Source organism: Leptidea sinapis, chromosome 20 (genome assembly GCF_905404315.1).
Source record: "Leptidea sinapis chromosome 20, ilLepSina1.1, whole genome shotgun sequence".
In the NCBI taxonomy this organism is placed as follows: domain Eukaryota; kingdom Metazoa; phylum Arthropoda; class Insecta; order Lepidoptera; family Pieridae; genus Leptidea; species Leptidea sinapis.
The window spans coordinates 7,162,620-7,182,662 of NC_066284.1; the positions used below are offsets into that span (position 1 = coordinate 7,162,620).

A 20,043-nucleotide genomic window follows, 5' to 3' on the forward strand; every position below is an offset into this window, starting at 1 on the left:
ATCATCATCAATGCTTCACCAGCATTTCTATCTTCAGTTCATTCCGTTCATGTACCATGTGAACTAAGCTAACAATGTTTGGCAAAATATTGATAATACCTACTCAAAATTTTCCAGACTATTTAAAGTGTATTTAGAGTCAAAAAGCATGGGACGCACTTATAACTCAGCCTTTGATGATCCTTTGATCACATCTACTGACAGAATAGAGCGTGCGCGTCTTCGTCATCGTCTCGGTCGTGACACAAAATGAGTCGGGCTTTTAGATACAAGAGTTGCCTTCTGCGCCGATTGGAACGCTACTTGACAATATGACATTGTCAATACGCGTATCACTCCGGCTAGGTATAAAATTGAATGAACCTCATCAAATCCGATTCTTCCGGTTCTCGCTCTTCACGAGCGACATTCCCAAGTTTCTCTGAGTCCAGCTCACTCAGTACGCTGACGATACAGCACTCTACTTTGGCTCCAACCGCTCAACCTTGAGCAAGAACATTAAAGTGCTTCAAGAAGCCGTCGATGAACTAGGCAACTGGTTCAAAAATGTCGGATTGAAGTAAACCCGACCAAGAGTGCAGTGGTACTGTTGAACGATTATAAATACTAATGACATCAACAGCAATTTGAACTTCAAGAAAAATATCGATAGAGCCCGATTTGTCCTCAGTCGCCTATATCCAGTGTGTGGGCGAAGCAAACTTCCATTCGAACACAAAGTGACGCTTTACAAAACCATCGTACGGCCCATACTGTCATGCACAAGCGTCGTATTCGCACAGACCCGACCGAGTTACTTGCACCGTTTGCATCCCGTGGTTCATCCGAAACGTGGAGCTTCACCGCGATCTTGAGCTTCCGACGATAGCTCAACACTTTAAAGACATTTCGCGACGCTACACTGACAAGGCGCCTATCCATCCCAACATCTTGGTTAGGAAGGCATGTGGGTACACCCCGGTCATTCCCGGCACGTCACGGTAGACCCTGATGACCACACCATCATCGCGAACGCGACACCGACACAAACACTGACACAGACGCGCATACACCGCCTTCGCAGGCGTAGGCGCGATCAACCGCCGCAAACCGCTGGCACTCGTCACTCTGACGATGGCCAGCGGCCCGCAAATTAGATACAACCAAGTACACACATTGTTTTGATACCAGAAGAGACGTTAGTCCTCGTCCTGTAATCGTTTCACTCCACTCACACTCGCACACGGACTGACATACATCACTTACACAATCTTAAACACACTCTACAAACATACATGCATTTACACCACTTACATACATTCATACACACATTCATACATTACACAATACATTACCGCACTCGCCGTCGAGTGTGTTCTTCTCATTTTTTCATCTTTCATCTTAATCTGCACCCTCTCTCTTTCCCAGAAGCACACAGCCGGTCCCAGGTTGAGTCTCCTTAGGAGACGACCCGCGACTGTTGTTGCGTAGTCTTTGCGGCCTGCACGGCCCACGTCTTAAAAAAATAAATAAATTGCAATGTAGCTATAATGATATTTTACTTATCAGGTTTTTTTATTTGATTTTTTTATTTTTACTTCTTATTATCAACAAGAACATAATAAAAGCTTGTTTTAGAAATGATTTGTTTATTAAAATTTTTGTAATCTAATTAATTTCTCACGTATTTTAACAGAAATAAAAACAAATGAAAAATGATTGGAACCATACATTTTACTAATTTATTTCCTTTTTGAAAGTCAAAACCAAAGACTTAGTACATCCAAATAGATTTTATTACAAGTTTATACATACATACATACTATACGCGCAAAGACTTCCCCGTTGTATTGTTACAAATATGAAATACTATTAAAAGCAATATATTTCTGATGCAAATTAGCAGCGCTCTTGTAACGACTGTTTCAAGTTGTTGAAAGCCCGTGTCGTACTAGTAATAGCTAATACGCTACCAAACTCTACATTTACATTTGTTCCAATTGATAGATTGTAGATTCCAAATCATTATTTTCGTCTAAAGGACCCTTTGTTTCGCCACGGGGCTCGAAGAAGTAACATTGCTGTAAAGCACTTCCCACAGGAGCAGTAAACACGGGCGTGTAGTTATATATTAAATATTCATTCTCCTCTGTTGTGTTTATAAAACAATGGGAGCTTTTCCTGCATTCGTTCACAAAAAAGTCCATGAAATAGCGATTCGCTCTGATTGCGTTCGCAGTATGAGGATACTGTTTGGAAGCCTTCCATTCGAATGCACTCTTTTCAGGATGGAACTGTACTCCGTAGAAGGGATACCTGTAATGTAAACAGCTTACTTTATCTAGATCATACTGCCACGAATCACGTTGAACGTCGAAGTTTTGTCATAGATTTCTATAGGTAACTACAGGGGTAAAGGAATCTTGTTAAGTTCAGTAAGCTGAGCTAAGTTGACTATCAATCACCTTATCTCCATAAAACAAAAGGAACGTGCTTATCAAGCAAGAGGATTGAATACCTCGCCAGGAGAGGAACCAGTGCGAGGCTCCTTTGCACAGGATGCCGGCTAGATTATGGGTACCACAACGGCGCCTATTTCTGCCGTGAAGCAGTAATGTTCATGTGCTTCGGACCGAAGGGCGCCGTACCTAGTGAAATTACTGGGCAAATGAGACTTGACATCTTATGTCTCAAGGTGACGACCGCAGTTCTAGTGACGTTCAGAATCTTTGGGTATTTCAAGAATCCTGAGCGGCAATGCATTGTAATGGACAGGGCGTATTAGTTACCAAGAGCTGAACGTCCTGCTCATCTCGCCCCTTATTTTCATAAAAAAAGTAATATTGCATACTTTTCCACGACCGGTCTATCACGGTGTTGCTACACAAGATGCAAGGGATGTTAAGCCAATAAATTCCAACATGAAAACTATTGATCGTTCGTAAGTAACAGACAATCCATTACTGATTCCACATTTTGCCTTAGTTTGAGAATTATGCCTTTCTTCCTTACTAATATTATAAATTCGAAAGTAAGTTTGTTTATTTCTTTCACGCCATAACTACTCAACCGATCACAAGACACGTGTGTTCAGAGATACAGTCAATGACATAAGGAAACAGAACCCGAAAGAGCGCGGAATTCATTTTAATATAATAATAATAATATTGACGTGTGTCAATTTTTTACACAAATTATCTTGCCCCAAGTTAAGCATATATAGCCTGTGGTGCCTGGTTACAGGACAATGATATATTTAATACAATATACTTACTTAAACATACATAAATTCATATAAACATACATAAATACATTTAAACATCCATGACTCGGAAACAAACATCCATATTCATCATATAAATGCTTGCACCTACCGGGATTCGAACCCGGGACCTCTAGCTTAGTAGATTATTATAAGATCATTGGTGTCTATGACTCCCTACGTAAGGCAGCTAATCTGTAGAAATTACTATAATTTTTGTTACACTACTTTAAATAATCTGTATGTCTCTAAATATTTTATACACGCCAGTTATTAATATTTTTGCTATGTGTGTTTTAGTTTTAAGTCTCCTTGTTGATATTTTTACACTTGTGCATGAATAGTTTGCCAAATAAAGTAAAATAAAATTTAAAAAAGATTGGGTCCACACATAAATAATGACAGCTAAAGACAGCTATGGAAGAATTCAACAGTGGGAGGCTCCTTTGCATTGGATGCCGGCTAGATTATGGGTAACACAGCGGCGTGTATTTCTGCCGTGAAGCAGTAATGTGTAGGCATTACTGTGTTTCGATCTGAAGGGCGCCGTAGCTAGTGAAAATACTGGTAAATAAGACTTAACATCTTATGTCTCAAGGTGACGAGCGCAGTTGTAGTGCTATTCAGAATTTTTGGGGTTTTTCAAGAATGCTGAGCGGCACTGCTTTTTAATGGGCAGGGCGTATCAATTACCGTCAGCTAAAAGTCCTGCTCGTCTTGTCCTTTATTTTCAAATAAAAAAAGGAACGAGAATCAATCAAATCAAATCTGAAACCAAAATAATAACAATATGGATATCGTTTTCAAGGTTCTTACGAATTTGGGATCGTTATTGAAATCTAAGATGACCGCCGCGCAAAATTATCAATGGATACAAATTAGAATTTACGTGACATTGTTTTCGTCGGAGTTCTCAATGGGCATAATACGCATTTTTTTTTATGGAATAGGAGGACAAACGAGCGTACGGTGTTGTTAAGTGATCCAGCTGGTGGGGATGATATGCTAACTTTTGGCGTGTCGCGCGAAGGTGGAATTCAGCGGCAGGAATAAGGTTAAACAGCTCTTCGGAACACTCCCCGTGATAAATGCGGTAGAACACACAATTAGCGCAGATGAGGGTAAAAACTTGCAATGTAATGACTTGTAGATCACCATCATTGTGGCGGATTTAAATAGTGATATTTTAGTCCCAATCTATTCATGAGTATTTCTTAGTTTCCATAGATATTCTATAATTATTCCATCCATCTGTATCTATACAGAGAAAAATTAACGCCTAACGAAAGTTGATAAGGAAAGTGCTTATAATTAGAGTGAAATGATGATGAAAGAACAGAAAGATATGGTAAGAGGATGATTATCAAGAATGTCTTAAGAATAGAAAGAATCATTAGATTACAAGCTAGGAGTTTTTTCATTTCCAGAAAAATCAACAGCTTACAACCTATATAAATAAAAGTGAAGGTTGCTACGTGCAATACTCGAGAACGCCTCGATCAAACCGGCATATTATTTTTGAAAGTTCTGCTATATGGAAGGTTATAGCAAAAATAAAACATTTTTAACGCAATAAAACATTACGAAGAACTCAGCAATGGCAAGATTGAAAATGTGAACTCAAGGCATGGTTAATGTCTTCCAATTTGTCAAAATACGTCAAGATATTAAATTTAAGCAAGAATATGAATGTCGAATTGATGATCGATCTGAAGAAATGTTATCGAAACAACTCATTCACCTGTGTTGTGGAGATATTACTATATATACTAAGAATAGCGATTACCATACGTATTATATGACTTCCAAATTTACACATCCTTAACACTTTGGAAGCGGTCAACGTATTGAACGTAGATTTAGATAATGTAGCAGAAAAATGTGCTAGAACTTGTTTAGTCACCAATCCTGATAAATCTTTCTATCTAATACTAAGGTTTGGCAATCAAAGAGATCAAATTGTAGCAAATAATCCTGAAGTAAGAACCCTAGGCGTTAAGATTCATCGTGTTACGAAAGCTCAACATCTGGGTCTAGTCATGGATAGCTCATTGAATTTTGAAAACTATCTTGTACAGATGTCTCGCTCTTGTTTTAACAGGCTGTCAGTGTTATACGTCCATATCTCACTATGGACCTACGAATTAAATTATGTGACTCTTTCATTCTTTCTAAAGTAATTATGTTGATAATGTTTTGAGCCATGTTTATTAGCTCGCTCTAAACAGTTAATTCAACGCATTCAAAACGCCTGTATTCGATTTTGTTTTCCTTTTCACCGTACATGAACCAAAACAATATTTTGAATTTGTCCTCTCGCAGATCTCTTCATTTTACAATCCTCTTATTTGGTATAATTAAAAATAAACAGGCATCATATTATATGAGAAATTTGAGCTTTCTAATCATCATATTAGATTTGCCGTACAATTAACCTTTCCAAGATTCAGAACGACTTTGTAGCTTCCGCTACGCTGCCACTAAATGTTGGAACGATTTGCCTGTACCGGTTAGAAATTGTAAAACTATATATTCATTCAGTAAAATATTAAAACAACATCTTTTAAAAACTTAAAATCCTAATACAGAGTAGACGTTCGGATAAATAAAGTAAAGATATTATCGGATCGCACTTAACTCATTTGTAATATACTGTTATCATCTACGATATCTTTACAACATCAATTATTAATCAAATTAATATTCCGATTTGATTAATTATGCCGATTAGGATAATGTTTAATGTCTGGAGAGTAGGTACTGAAAATTGTATAATGTAGAAATTTAGTTTAAACTTTGAATTCAAAGAAATAATAATTAAAAGTTGTAAAATTGTAGCAATAGTCAGCATACTAGTTAAAAGCGCTTGCAGTGATTCGAAGCAAGTGTGTAGAAGTCAAACAAAAGATTACATCGATGACACGGGCATACCCCGCGTACTTTAAACGTGGGTAATTGATAATCGTTCAGAATTAGGTGATCCTCATTCTAAGTCAAGCTTCAATATGTCTAAATAAAACAATGAAATCTTGGATCTGTTAATGTTAAAACTTAATATGTATACAGAACGCCATTCGGACATTTTTGACGACTTTATAATAGTTTTTTTTAGTAACGCGAGTGTGACACATTTAAATAAATCACTTTTAAAGGAAGAAAACGCGTGTTATTGTAAAAAAAATGTTTTTCATTGCAATCCCCCTGAAAACGAGATCTGGAAAGGTCTTGAAACGTTGGGTTAACTAAAACAGAAATGTAACTTTTACGCAACAATCTAATGAAAAACAGTAACAATTACACGCGTTTTAATCCTTTAAAAGCGTTTCTTTTAGACTTTTTAAAAGGCGATTGCTAGTGTACTTGTCTTTAGTACGTCAATGAATAAAATACATAAAGATACCGTTTATGTTCCATACTCGCGATGAATTGTGTGCCATTGTCATCAACGCTGTGTGATGTAATCCTCCAATCGTTTGTCAGATTGTGTGATATCAAATTCTGAAATATTAATAGATCATTTACATAATACGATGAAGGCTGCTCACCTAATCGAAATTGCAAGGGGGTGTGGGCCAAGGATGTAAAAAACAAAGAGTAGGAGCGATCTGTAGATCACGCGATGGTATGGTTGGGTGCAGCACTCTTTGGAGAAGCCTAAGCAAGCCAATCGTAGACGTCATCGAGGCATTCAACAGATGTGAAATATATCTAACCATAGTCGTAATTTTATTGCTATCATCAAAAAATCCATACTCTAATATCGGTCTTTGTAAAATCGTTCTTGGTCGGCTATTAAGACTATACTTAGTCTGGCTAGAGGCAGTGTGACCTTTGAAGGAAACCAACGACGACTAATTTCGCATCATCTTAGCGGCCACTTCAAGACAGACCGATTGAGTAGAAGAAGAATTATGAGACCATTTTATTCAAGATTATAAAAAAGATAATAACTTTAATATTAAAAACATTAAGCACAGTTTCTGGTAACAGGACGCCTCCCACGACCATAGTTCAGGGAAGGGAACAAACCGTCCCACGTCGCCGCCTCATGCATTTTAGCATGGCGTGGCCTGTCACAAGAACTCTAAACATTCTTTGTGGTTTTTTGTTTATCTACATAATAAACAATACTCACTAAATACCTCTGTGCCCGTATATTGTCTTGTACCTTGTACCTACGTCTTTGACCCTTCATTTTATCCCTGAGCACTGTGTTAGCTATGGAGCTAACTAATAAAATTATATTTAATTTAACATCGGTTATAACATCATCATAAAATTATCGATAACAAGAAACGTAAACATTTTTGTTTACGTTTTTATTTCTAGTTTAGAGTCAAATTAGCGGTCGGTTAATATTTATAACACTTTATAATTTGACATTTAGATTGAAGAAGAAATATGAATCTATTCTTTTTATCAGGCGTGAGAAAAACTAATAAGAATTATTTTTTACGATTAGCGACCATAATTGTCGACACCAACAAGCTAGCCGATAAATCTCCCTTCAAGTACATGTGATGTGATATCTATAATGAGGAGATTTATTTAGCATTGACAATTTCCATGTAATCTTAATGAATTGGTAGCCACGACGTCAGACTGTTTCACTGTCTCTTATACTGCTGCCAAATTACAAGCAATACGTTATATTATAATTTAAAAAGTTATTTATTCTTGTGTTAGTATACCAAGCAAGCATGACTTGTAACATTCCTAAACTTTGCTTGTTTATTGAATTAGTTATATTAAATGTTATAATGATCATCAACTGTTGCTTTTGCAATAATACTTACATCATCGACTATACAAAACTGGTGTGCGTTGACTGTTACGTTTTCTGTTGCAAGGATTGTCATAATATCATTTGGAGCATTTCTAAACATTTTGCTTGTCCGGGCATCTTAAACATATGATAAATACTTTGTATATCTCCATCTACACTGTGTATATATCAATAATTGTTTATGGTATAACAGCACCTCCAAGTGAAGGTCACCTAATAGAAGGTGATCACCACATTTCAAATGTGCTTTTTATTGTTTGTTTTTACGATACGACAAGTAAACAAAGGTTACGTGGCGGGACGTGAGCCTTGCCCATTTTTAAGCCTAATATTTATACAATTAATTATTTATTACTTTTTATAAAACAATTTATATTATTTAAACACGACAACAAAAACTAGAACGTTATGTATATTACAGCCATTGTAAAATACTCTATGTGATTCAAAAGAGTGGCCGTTGAGTTTCTTGTATGTTCTTCTCACGAACTCAACATTTTACGAACATAGTATAGTAAATTCATATATTTAAAAGAATTATTGTAGTTACGTTACAAAGGGCTTAGTTTAAGCCTAATTGGATAAAGTTTATTTCACTTTGACTTTACCTACTTGCCCGTGAACATCCGTCGCAGCAGAGGTCCACACGTGCGGTCTGTGACAGTGTAGTTCACAGGTTTCTACTGTCTATGTGCGACCCTTTGTCAACAAATATTTGTAATAATTAATTAGCAATTTTTTGGTGGTGAAACAAATTATACTCACTTTTAGTAAATTGTAGCGGCAAGCTCTTGAAAGAGTAACAGGGCACTCTGTTTTCGCCGGATTCTCGTCGAGATGCTAATATTATAAGAAGCTCGAAGCCAAGGCAAGTTCCGAAAATTGGAAAATAATCACCGCCTGCGTTCATCTGTAACGCGATGTCATAAATGTGTTGTCCGGCGTCAGCAAACCCGTTCGACTGGTTAAAGTAAGTAGCTCCCCCGGGAAGTAACACTCTGGAATTAAACATAAGTAACATGATTGTGCTGGGCGCTGCTCCAGGCTGCTCCAATAAATAAATATACATGTTAGAACATAAAACAGATGTTGGAAAATAATATAGGTAATCGGGGAGCCATTATACATCCACTCCCACTTAAAACCTTGGAGAAGAGGGGATGGCTGAAAAACAGCGCTGCATGGAAACATAAATCCATGATTCCATGTCAGATGAAGCTGAGCATTTTCTTTTTCCCTATTCTTACATCGCGTAGCCTAATTATTCATTTTATGTTTGTTATATTGTGTGTAATTTATTTATTCATACATGTTGGAACCAGGGGCTTTGCATTGGTTTTCTAACAAGGTAGGCACTGTGGATCTAACTAGTCGCAGTTGAGCTTTGGAATGAGCAAAGATTTCTTACCGTAGGTATTTAGTATCTAGCGTAAGGAAACATTTAATGAGCGGGTGTTCTATAGAAGTTTGGTAATAAAATAACGGAACCACATTAAAATAAATTAACTCTAACACTAGTGCTATATTTATTTAGGTTAAAAACGAGGTAGGCACTGCCTAATTGCCTATATCATATGCACGCCCCTGGTTGGAACATAATATACATGTTGGAACACGCACTATTTGATAGCATTAGCCAATAGACTTGTAAATCATTTAGCAGTTTATGTTATGGGCTTTACACACTCAACTGTTTGTCATGCTCGGTCATATTGTGACGCTCAAACGGCTCTAGCCTTCCGAAATCGGCAAGTGATTTTTCAGATACACCAAAATCGAAAATGCTGTACGGCACACTTTTCGTTCACCAAGTTCTGACCCATATTTTGTTTATAACATGGTTTATTTTGCATGGCCTTATAGCTTGTTTCAATAGCTTTCACTTAAATCATGCTAATTATAAGCAATCTATTAATACACATAAATTAATTCCGCATTGAAAGAACGCTGCGCCAAAATCACGCCAATCTGATGCGGACCGCGCGCGATCTGTTACCCGGAACGGAAAGGCTAGTCGGCTAATGCCCGGTTCCTATAAACAAGAAACGGGCACGGACAAGTAAAAAAAGAAGGACTCCGCGCCGTGATATTAGCAAGTGAAGCACTGTTGTGCTAGTGTGTGTGCGGTTACGGGGAATACTAGTTCCACAATTTTTTCTCCCTTAAATAATATGTGGCCACTATAATACTTATATAGTATCGTTTTTACATTTTTTCACAATGCACGACGGCATTTTTTAAATATTTTACTGAGACGCAAACTGATCTGTCAAAGACGATGACAATTCTCATAATGGCCGCCCATCGGCCTGTAGTAGTGTAAGTGTGTGCGTGGGGATATGTATTTACACGTTAATCGGCTTGTTTTGGTGCTACACTATTATGTAAGGTGACACGGAGTCCTTATTTTTTTACGAGTCTGTGGAAACGGGTAGATTTTAGTACCCCCAGTAGTTTTTACTACGCGACTTATTTGAAAACTTTCTTTAAACACCAATCATAATGACATTTTACTGATAGAACATTACCAAGAGATGAGAGGGCTACCAATAACTGACAGAAAGATATTATTTATATAGAATGAATAATTTTAGCGTTTCTATAATTTTTTTTAACTTCAGCATACTGCCAAAGTTACCAGCCGTCTTGTCATTCAATAACTGGTCATATTCGGGAGATAAGTTGCAACTTGAAATATTATTTTTCGTAAAATATTTCTATGTTAATAATTATAGTAATATGAAATTTCTATGTATATTATATGGTTATTATTATTTTATCGAAATATTGTCCACAACAATGAAAACCTTATAAAAGTTAATTACTGATAGGTAAACGATTACAGCTAAGGTTGCCACCCGTACTTTATAATATAACTAGCTGACCCAGCAAACGTTACATTGCCGATATTAAAATCGCGATACAAAAGTAACTGTTGATCGTAGATGGGTGAAAATTTGAAGTTGTATGTATTTTAAATGATGACTCATAATCAAATAATTAAAAAAAAATGTCAAAAAAATTTTTAAAAAAATTTCGTGTGGCCACAACCACCCTTAACATTTAGGGGTATGAAAAATGGATGTTGTCCGATTCTCAGACCTACCCAATATGCACTCAAAATTTCATGAGAATCGGTCAAGCCGTTTCGGAGGAGTTCAATGCTTAACACCATGACACGAGAATTTTGTATATTAGATATACTGTAAGTTATATCAGTTAATTGTACTCATCATAAAAATACAGCTGTATTTTTAGTGATGCATGATTTGATTCCATTGGGAATTTGAAAAGTCTAGTCGTGAATATTTTGTCATAATCGAAATTTATTGATTTTTGCTGGAATCGATATTGCCAGATGCCGGCGCCGCATCACATAGGTACTCATTCTTAACAATTTCTGAGCACAACCTAACCTCAAATGTCAACAATTTCAGTGTCACTGTCACAATTCCTTATTTGTTTTATACGACGCGGTTTTAGTGCAATAACAATACGATTAAACGTTTTATAGATTTACCCCCTTATTCATATTAGTCTGCTAACTTAAAGCATTGCTAATTCTCACTCTGTCTTCTTCTATTGACCTAAGTCAGAATGAGAAAAAACATTCCTAAGCGGCTGTTTAAAGTTAGCGGACCATTGTGAATAAGGGGGTTATGCTATTGTAAATTATGTACAATGATACCTCAACACTCATGTAAAAAATGTAAATTCTATAGTAAAATGGATCAAATAGATAGTGAATATGTTTAAAAATGATACGACACAATAGAAAATAAGATAGTTGTAATAATTTTTTTTTGTTTGTATAAAGACATTTCATTTCTATTGTCTATTCCCGCCACGTCAGCATTAACAGAAAGAGTTGCTTCTGTGATGATCGCATTTCAAGACGTAAGAAACTATAATAATGTAATTTAAATATAGACTGTAAAGATGCTGTGCAATTGTTTAGTAGAAATACTAATTTGATATCTGCAAAAAGCAATAAAAAATATGTATATAAACATAATAACGAAGAAACATAAATTGTACTTTATTTTGATACTTAATACTATTCTTACCTATATAAGAACCAATGTACTTTAACTGCATAAAGGTGGCAACCCTAGCCACAGCCAAATCATTGGCGTCCCTTGTCAACAATGGGAATTGTCAAATGTCAATATCAGACATAAATAAACATTATTATAAACGTTTCTTTCGTACAAAGTTAAATGCATAAAACTACATTAATTACAAATTATAAATAAAAATTGATTGATTGTTAATAAACTAAAATAATTTTAAATATACAATTATAATGATTATTATTTATAAATTACTAGCTGACCCCAGATTATATATCATTATCCAGTACCTATAACATCAGTCTGTATAAAATATTATTAATTGACACTAGCAGTGAGTACCATGTGATCATTTATTTCGTTGCTGTTAGTTAATCTCCAATATGGCTTGTCTTTCAATTTGAGCGTTCAATTCTTAAAGATTGTTGTCTATGGTCCGTCGTATTCCAAAACAACAAACACTGGATCAATTTGGACTTTTGAATGAGTCGCCAGCGTGTAATTTATAAACAATGAAAAATACACACCCATTGAGTTTCTGCAGAGCATTTTCATAATAATCTCGACCTTTCCCAATCCTGTAAAATAATTGCAATTATTTTGAAATTTAATATAAAATCTTTTTTATTAAAACATCTTTCAATAGAGTCCATTTTCACCTGGTTGTTCTTTTTACTTTTTATATGAATTGATTGAATACAATTTAGTAACATGACTTCGTTGAAATAAGAAATGAGGGTCAAAACTATAGACGTTAACATTTATGATCTGGTGACGAAGATGAAGCTGAGCGTGTCTCCGGGAGTCGGATACCCATATCTATATAAATATAGGAGTGTATAACCTATATAAAATTGCAAAAATGTAATAGGCTGGGAAAAACTTTTTGGTAGCTTGCAGGTATTAATTTTTTTTATTTTATTTGTATCGTACTTGTACTATTTATATTTTCCCTTGTCACTACAAAATTACATGACAAGAAGAAGTAATTTTAAACTTGTAGCAACTTTACATTGCGTTTATTATAAAGACCGTATCTGTGTTAATACTAAAAGCGAAGTAAAGTTATTCTAAGCTTAAAACTTTTTGTCTTTATCTTACCTTTGTTACTTCAGAATTATATGACAGGGAGAAGTAATTTTAAACTAGGAGTAACTTTACATTGAGTTTATTAATCTAGATCTAAAGACAGTATCTGTGTTATTAATAAACGCCAAGTGAAGTTATTCCAAGCTTTTTGTCTTAATCTTACCTTTGTCACTACAGAATTACATGACAGGGAGAATTAATTTTAAACTTGAGTAACTTTACATTGCGTTTATTAATAAAACAGTATCAGTATTATATAAAACGCGAAGTAAAGTTATTCGAAGCTTAAAACTTTTTGTCTTAATCTTACCTTTGTCACTACGGAATTACATGAAACGGAGAAGTAATTTTAAACTACGAGAAACTTTACATTGAGTTTATTAATCTAGATCTAAAGACAGTATCTGTGTTATTAACAAACGCGAAATAAAGTTATTCCAAAGTTAAAACTTTTTGTCTTAATCTTACCTTTGTCACTACGGAATTACATGAAACGGAGAAGTAATTTTAAACTACGAGTAACTTTACATTGAGTTTATTAATCTAGATCTAAAGACAGTATCTGTGTTATTAACAAACGCAAAATAAAGTTATTCCAAAGTTAAAACTTTTTGTCTTAATCCTACCTTTGTCACTACGGAATTACATGACAGGGAGGAGTAATTTTAAACTTGGAGTAACTTTACATTACGTTCATAAAAAGACAGAAGGAGAGGTGGTGGTGTTAATACATCCACCATATACCTCTGACCATGGACCTTGCCCTTCAGATTTTCACCTGCTACGTGCTTCAGATTTCTTTGGTCAGTGTCAGACTAACATCTAGATAGGACTGTCAACACTTTAGTCACAGTTTTTGATTAGTAGTGCCAAAATTTACTCATATTGTCACTTCCTACAAATTACCAAATATTCTTCGAACAAAATGGCTAATAATAATAAATAATAAAGAAATAAATTTTGAAAAAATGTCTTGAGTTTTCATATATAATGCGAAGAAACATTTTCCCGGCCTTATTGTTATGTTAATGTCAAGATTTTTTATAATTTAAACATTTTTTATATCAACATATTCATTATAATGATAATTTTAATTCTAATTTGAGATTGCCGATATTCGCTTTTAGCCGATTAAACTGGTTATTGGATTAAATTTGCAAAAATAAAGTAATGGAAAAATAAGATTTATTTTATAATTTAATTTAATTCTCCTTCAGACTAATAAATGCCGGCTGTGATAGCATTCGTCCGCAAGCCGCCTAAAAAAAGACTAATGTAGGTATAATTAATACGTTCTAATGAAAGAAGCAAATTAAACTTTACCCTCTCTCATCCCAATGTATAGTTCAATTGTTGATAAAGTGATGCAAAACCGCAATGAGCAAAGCGTTCATTGTTAGTTCAGTTCAGTTCAGTATTATAATATAAAATAACGCATCTCATTGACGCAATATAATGATACAAAATTATTAGTTACCGAAATAAGAGACTCCATCTTTTTTGGGTTACCAGTGCTACCAGTTGGAGGCTCCTACCAGTGGGAGCCTCCTTTGCACAGGATGCCGGCTAGATTATGGGTACCACAACGGCGCCTATTTCTGCCGTGAAGCAGTAATGTGTAAGCATTATTGTGTTCGGTGTGAAGGGCGCCGTAGCTAGTGAAATTAGTTTGCAAATGAGACAACATCTTGTCTCAAGGTGACGAGCGCAAGAGTAGTGCCGCTCAGAATTTTTGGGTTTTTTCAAGAATCCTGAGTGGCACTGTGGTGTAATGGGCAGTGCGCACCAATTACCATTAGCTGAATGTCCTGCTTGTCACGTCCCTTCCTTTCTCTAGTTCACATTTAATCAAAGACATAGGTAATAAAATTCGCAGGGCAAAAAACAGGATGAACCATAGTGTACTTACATAAGAGGAACTACTCTTGCACCAGACGCCTCAACATCTTTGACATACGAAGCTCCGATATAACTTGTATAATGTTCTCTGGGGAATTTCTGTTGTAGATATTTAGATTGTTCCTGGGCCAAAATACCAATGATTGGACGATCGTTTACGATCTCTGCAGTACCTTCGTAGATGATATTACATGCAAATGTGAAAAATAAAACTGTCTTCAACACTACTGTATTAATAAATTTTACTATAACTGCATAAAAAAATCTACAAAATGATCGCATATTTAAGATAATCAAAACTAAATTAAGCCTGCTTTGTAAAATATATAACTTTTTCATTAAATTTTATCCCACACACAACAAGTCACGAAAAACGGAGAACATTTATGTGTTAGCTTCCCTATTACATAATTATAATTGCAGGAATTATACGGGAATACAACGATATATAATGTAATCAATCATCATAGTTACATTTCAACACAAACAGAGTGTACGTACCTATAGTGAAACAAAAACAAAGTGAAATTGGGGATAATGAGGCGAGTCTAATTTAGTAATGAATGTTTGACCAACACATTAGCAGAAACAATGTTTGATCATGTCATTGCCAGCGGACAGCGAGTGGTTGCACTTTTTAAATAGAATGCTCATTGAGTCATCTTCACCGTGCTCAAAAAAAACACTCTGGGTTTATTTTGCAAGAAGTGTTTTACCCGTACGAAGATCCTTTGCACAGGATGCTGGCTTTCTAGCCGGGTACCCCAACAGCGCCTATGCCGTGAAGCAGTAATGTGTAAGCATTATTGTGTTTCGGTCTAAAGGGCGCTCTAGCTAGCGAAATTATTGGGCAAAGGAGACTTAACATCTTATGTCTCAAGGTGACGAGCGCAAGAGTAGTGCCGCTCAGAAGTTTTGAGTTTTTCAAGAATCCTGAGCGGCACTGCGTTGTAATGGGCAGGACGTATCAAATACCATCAGCAAGAACGTCCTGCTCGTCTCGTCCCTTACTGTCATAAAAAAAAAGTTAATAGTCTTTAACAGAGGCACTATAATAACAATATTACTTTTAGAAATTGCAACAAAAACAGTGTATTAAATGTAGGTCTCACTTGTTTCGGTTCTGTATGTACTTAAATTAAAATTGAAATAATTTTTATTGAATATTTTAGCATATGAAATCACCTATAGAACGTCACAAACCATCACCCATTAAATTTCTGTCTCACTTATTATGAAGAAGAACGAGCGCAAGAAACTCGGTAGGGTTCTCTTTGTTATAAAATTTTACTAAAATCAAATGTATATCTATAAAGAGCCTGACGTAGTCCAGCGTCCATTCCCAATCTGTGAATCATCATCATCATCATCATCAACAGCCAGAAGACGTCTACTGCTGGACAAAGGCCTCACCCAAAGCTTTTCACGACGATCGGTCCTGCACTGCCCTCATCCTACGTATTCCGGCGATCTTGACCAGATCGTCGATCCATCTTGTGGGAGCCTACCAACACTGCGCCTTCCGGTACGTGGTTGCCATTCGAGGACTTTACTGCCCCAACAGCCATCTGTCCATCGAACTATGTGCCCTGCCCACTGGCACTTCATTTAATAAATATTTCATAAATAGTTCATAAATAAATAAATAAATAAACTTTGGTTCTCCTACGGATCTCCTCATTTCTGATTCGATCTCGTAGGAAAACTCCGAGCATAGCCCTCTCCATTGGCCTCTGAGCGACCATGAGCTTTCTCATAAGACCCATAGTTAGCGACCACGTCTGCGTACCGTAAGTAATCTGTGAATATGTATATAGAAACAAAACAAAAGGTAAGTAGGTATTGTTTGCGGATGAAACTTCACTAATTAAAAAAAATAATTTGAAAAGAAACCAAGATATGGATGACGAAGTAAACGATATTCTATCTGACATAGTGTACTGACTTAGCCCTAATGACTAATGTTAAATAGCAAGAAAACGATATAAATAGACGCCAATGTTTTATTAAACGTAGAGGTGACAAAACTGGAGGAATAAACTCGATCCACAAAGCTCTCATTTATTGTCTTCTTGAAATAAAACTTCTTTGGGCACGACTTGTGGGTAACTAAGAATTTTTTCTGACGGAAGTACCGTTCAATACTTTCGTTAGAAAGTCAATTGAAACTATTATTGAAAATATTGTTTCAAATTGCTCAGGAATTATTAATATATTATATTATTATTAATAATATGAAAATCTGATAGTGTATTTGTTAAGTTATCATTGACTTTTGTAATAAGTAAATACATATTAAATAAAAAAAAAACTGACGTTTGCGACATTCGTTAATTTTTTTTCTTCGTCCATTATTAGCACAGGCAAAGGGTTCGAGCCCATACAGCCATACTTGATAATATTCAATAACGTTATATTGATATGTGCTAATAAGAATGTAACCACAAATTTCTAACTCTCGATTACTTTATTATAATGAGTGGATATTTTAAAATTTTAAATGTGAAAGTAGTATCAATAAATGTTTGCATATGTCGCTAGCGCAATATTTGCACATCCGATCCTGAAGCGGGTTGACGGGTAACTGACTTGAGTGAGTGTAATTTGTAATTTTGTAAAGTAATAATTCTAATTTCCGCGATTGGCGGCATCGGTCAAGGGACAATGGCATACAAAATTTGCAATAGGCTCCGCCTTATTCATTTAAGCCGCCGTTCTTATGATTCCGATGACCTTAGTTTATTGGTAGAATAAATAATTCAAGGGTTCTCAAGAATAAGAGAGTTAAGAAAACATTTTATTTGAAATGTTCTTTTTACTGTAGCATTTAATCTATGGGGTTTTGATTTTTCATACGACAAAGGGAGACTTTTAGCGGTGTGTTGCAAACTTGTTTCTTCTAATGGTTAAAATTTACTAAAGCCTGTGTTCTTTTTTTGTAACACCCACCATTCATTATCATAAGCAGTAAATCAACACGCCACTATGAAGAGCCAAACATACCTCCTTGAAGCCCTCCTTCTAGTTGTACTTTTTCTTTCACTTCGTTACCCTTTGTCACTTTTCTTCCAATGACTACGGTTTGACCTAGCAATGTGGCTTTTGTTCTCGTCAAGTGCTTATCACGCTGCCTCGGGTGATCACAATAAACATGAGGTCACTCTACGCCTAGCAAGTGTAAAACATCTCAGTGGACGGCACGTGATGGCAGGTGACACCCATGTCCATTACAAAGCAGTGCCTCTCAGGTTTCTTGATCTCAATTGCCCTTGTGACGTTGAGTTAAGGGATGTTAAGTGTAATTTTACTGGATACGGGGCACTCCAAACCGAAACACAATAATTGCACATTGCTGTTTGACGACTGAACAAGGCGTCGCTGTGCTTAGATCCCTCCGCTGGTTAAAATTCAGATTTATACCAAATTATGGTTAATTAATGAGTAATGGACATCTATCTAATCATCGAAATGTTATTTAAGAAAGTGCCAGAACCGCGTTTAGCTTGTCGCCCTGCAGGTGACTCACAGACTACCATCGAGTAATTAGTGGTGATTTATATTAACATAAACATATTAGGAAAGAATGTTCTAGAAGAGAGCATACCATTTTGTACCCCTGAGGTGCGTTCTTAAGTTCATTATAATCAGTTGAGTAGATAAGGCGTAAAAACGTAACAAAGTCACAATCACATTTATAATACCTACGTGTTGATAAAAGGGTTAAGTACCCGAATAAGTTGAAAATTATGAAGTGACCACCCAACGAGAGCGTACAAGTTTATCGTAATTCCTTGTGACAGAGCGCGAGACGACCGGCATGACGGAACGCCAAATAAGATGCCTCCACATTGGCCTCCACTTGTTTATTTACGAATATAAATAGCTTTGTGTGTGCCGTAAGTTTCATTTATGGTTACAAGTTGATGAAATGTTATTTATTGAATGGTTACCTATGGTTAAATTATCCACTAATTTCATGACGATAATTGATTAAAATAATAATAATTTAGTATGCATAACTGTTAATTACAATTAAATATTATATTTGGCACTATTGGATAGAAAGTGCCTAGATGTACGTACCGACTCAGTACTTATTAATGTTTATCGGCTTTACCAAAAATAATAATTTAAAGAGCTTTACAATAATTTACCATTAATATAAATATAATAGATCACCTTTTAAAATCACCCTAAAAGCGTCAATAAATCAATTTGAATAGGTACATACCTGTATAAAGGTTTTTGTGTTTTAACACGTATAAGTTAAATACGTCAGAAACACTGCAAAACAATGATTTCAAAAACAATACAACAAAGGTGCGAAACTCTACTACACAATTCAACATTCCGTTTATGTTTCAACTTTCAGCTGTAAAGAATATTATGTCACAAAATACAAATCGTGATAAACAAAAAAGCATGTCTAGTATAATTTGGCGTGTGGTAAAGAAGCGAACTAATGATGTGTTATAGTTGTTAGTTATTTATTCATGCTGTTCAAATATATTATTTGCATAATTATACATAATGAAGTAAATCCTCTAAAAAAATTTATACCAATAATTATTGTAGTTCTAATTATGCAAATAATATAATACGTCAAAATGCAACAAGCGCCCCATTTAAGTGCCTAATTAAACTGGACACCTTGTGAGGCACATTTATGAAGGAATGCGCATGCGTAAATTACAAAGACCTACTATGTGATAAACCCTATGATAAACTGTTTGTGCTTCTTTTTTATTTGTATTTATTTGGTTATGAAAAAAGGTGCTCTTATACATAAAAATCACCGTGACTTTGACACTTCGATTACAATGTCTTTAAAGTTCCGTAGAATTCCTTTAATAAAGGTGATACGCGGTAATTACAAAACAAATTAATTTCACTTATTTACAATAACACTAAAAATAAAATGAAAAGTACGACAAAATAACAAAACATTACGTGCT

The 20,043-nt window shown here is 35.3% G+C and overlaps 1 protein-coding gene across 2 annotated transcripts; it reads right to left on the reverse strand.

Moving 5' to 3' along the window:
• Positions 1-1,633: 1,633 nt before the first annotated feature.
• Positions 1,634-19,808, reverse strand: LOC126970166 (gamma-glutamyl hydrolase-like). 2 transcript variants are annotated; one of them, XM_050815941.1, is made up of 8 exons: positions 18,693-19,250; positions 18,092-18,215; positions 15,099-15,261; positions 12,628-12,678; positions 8,793-9,025; positions 8,038-8,144; positions 6,642-6,739; positions 1,634-2,295 (listed from the first exon to the last, which is right to left on the reverse strand). In XM_050815941.1, exons 1-8 carry the CDS (start codon positions 18,693-18,695, stop codon positions 1,965-1,967), a joined length of 1,110 nt encoding a protein of 369 aa, XP_050671898.1. In that variant the 5' UTR covers positions 18,696-19,250; the 3' UTR covers positions 1,634-1,964. The 2 variants fall into 2 exon arrangements, with proteins under 2 accessions (XP_050671898.1, XP_050671900.1); XM_050815943.1 differs by lacking the exons at positions 18,092-18,215; positions 18,693-19,250 and adding an exon at positions 19,320-19,808 and having other exon boundaries at positions 1,635-2,295.
• Positions 19,809-20,043: the final 235 nt, after the last annotated feature.

What these genes read in the sequence shown, in the direction of transcription:
- LOC126970166 (XM_050815941.1), bottom strand. An exon ending in GCTCTGCAGAAACTCAATGG is followed by an intron (nt 9,026 to 12,627) that starts GTGTGTATTTTT and finishes GTTTAATTCCAG; the next exon opens with AGTGTTACTTCCCGGGGGAG. An exon ending in GCCGCTACAATTTACTAAAA is followed by an intron (nt 8,145 to 8,792) that starts GTGAGTATAATT and finishes CATATGTTTAAG; the next exon opens with ATGCCCGGACAAGCAAAATG.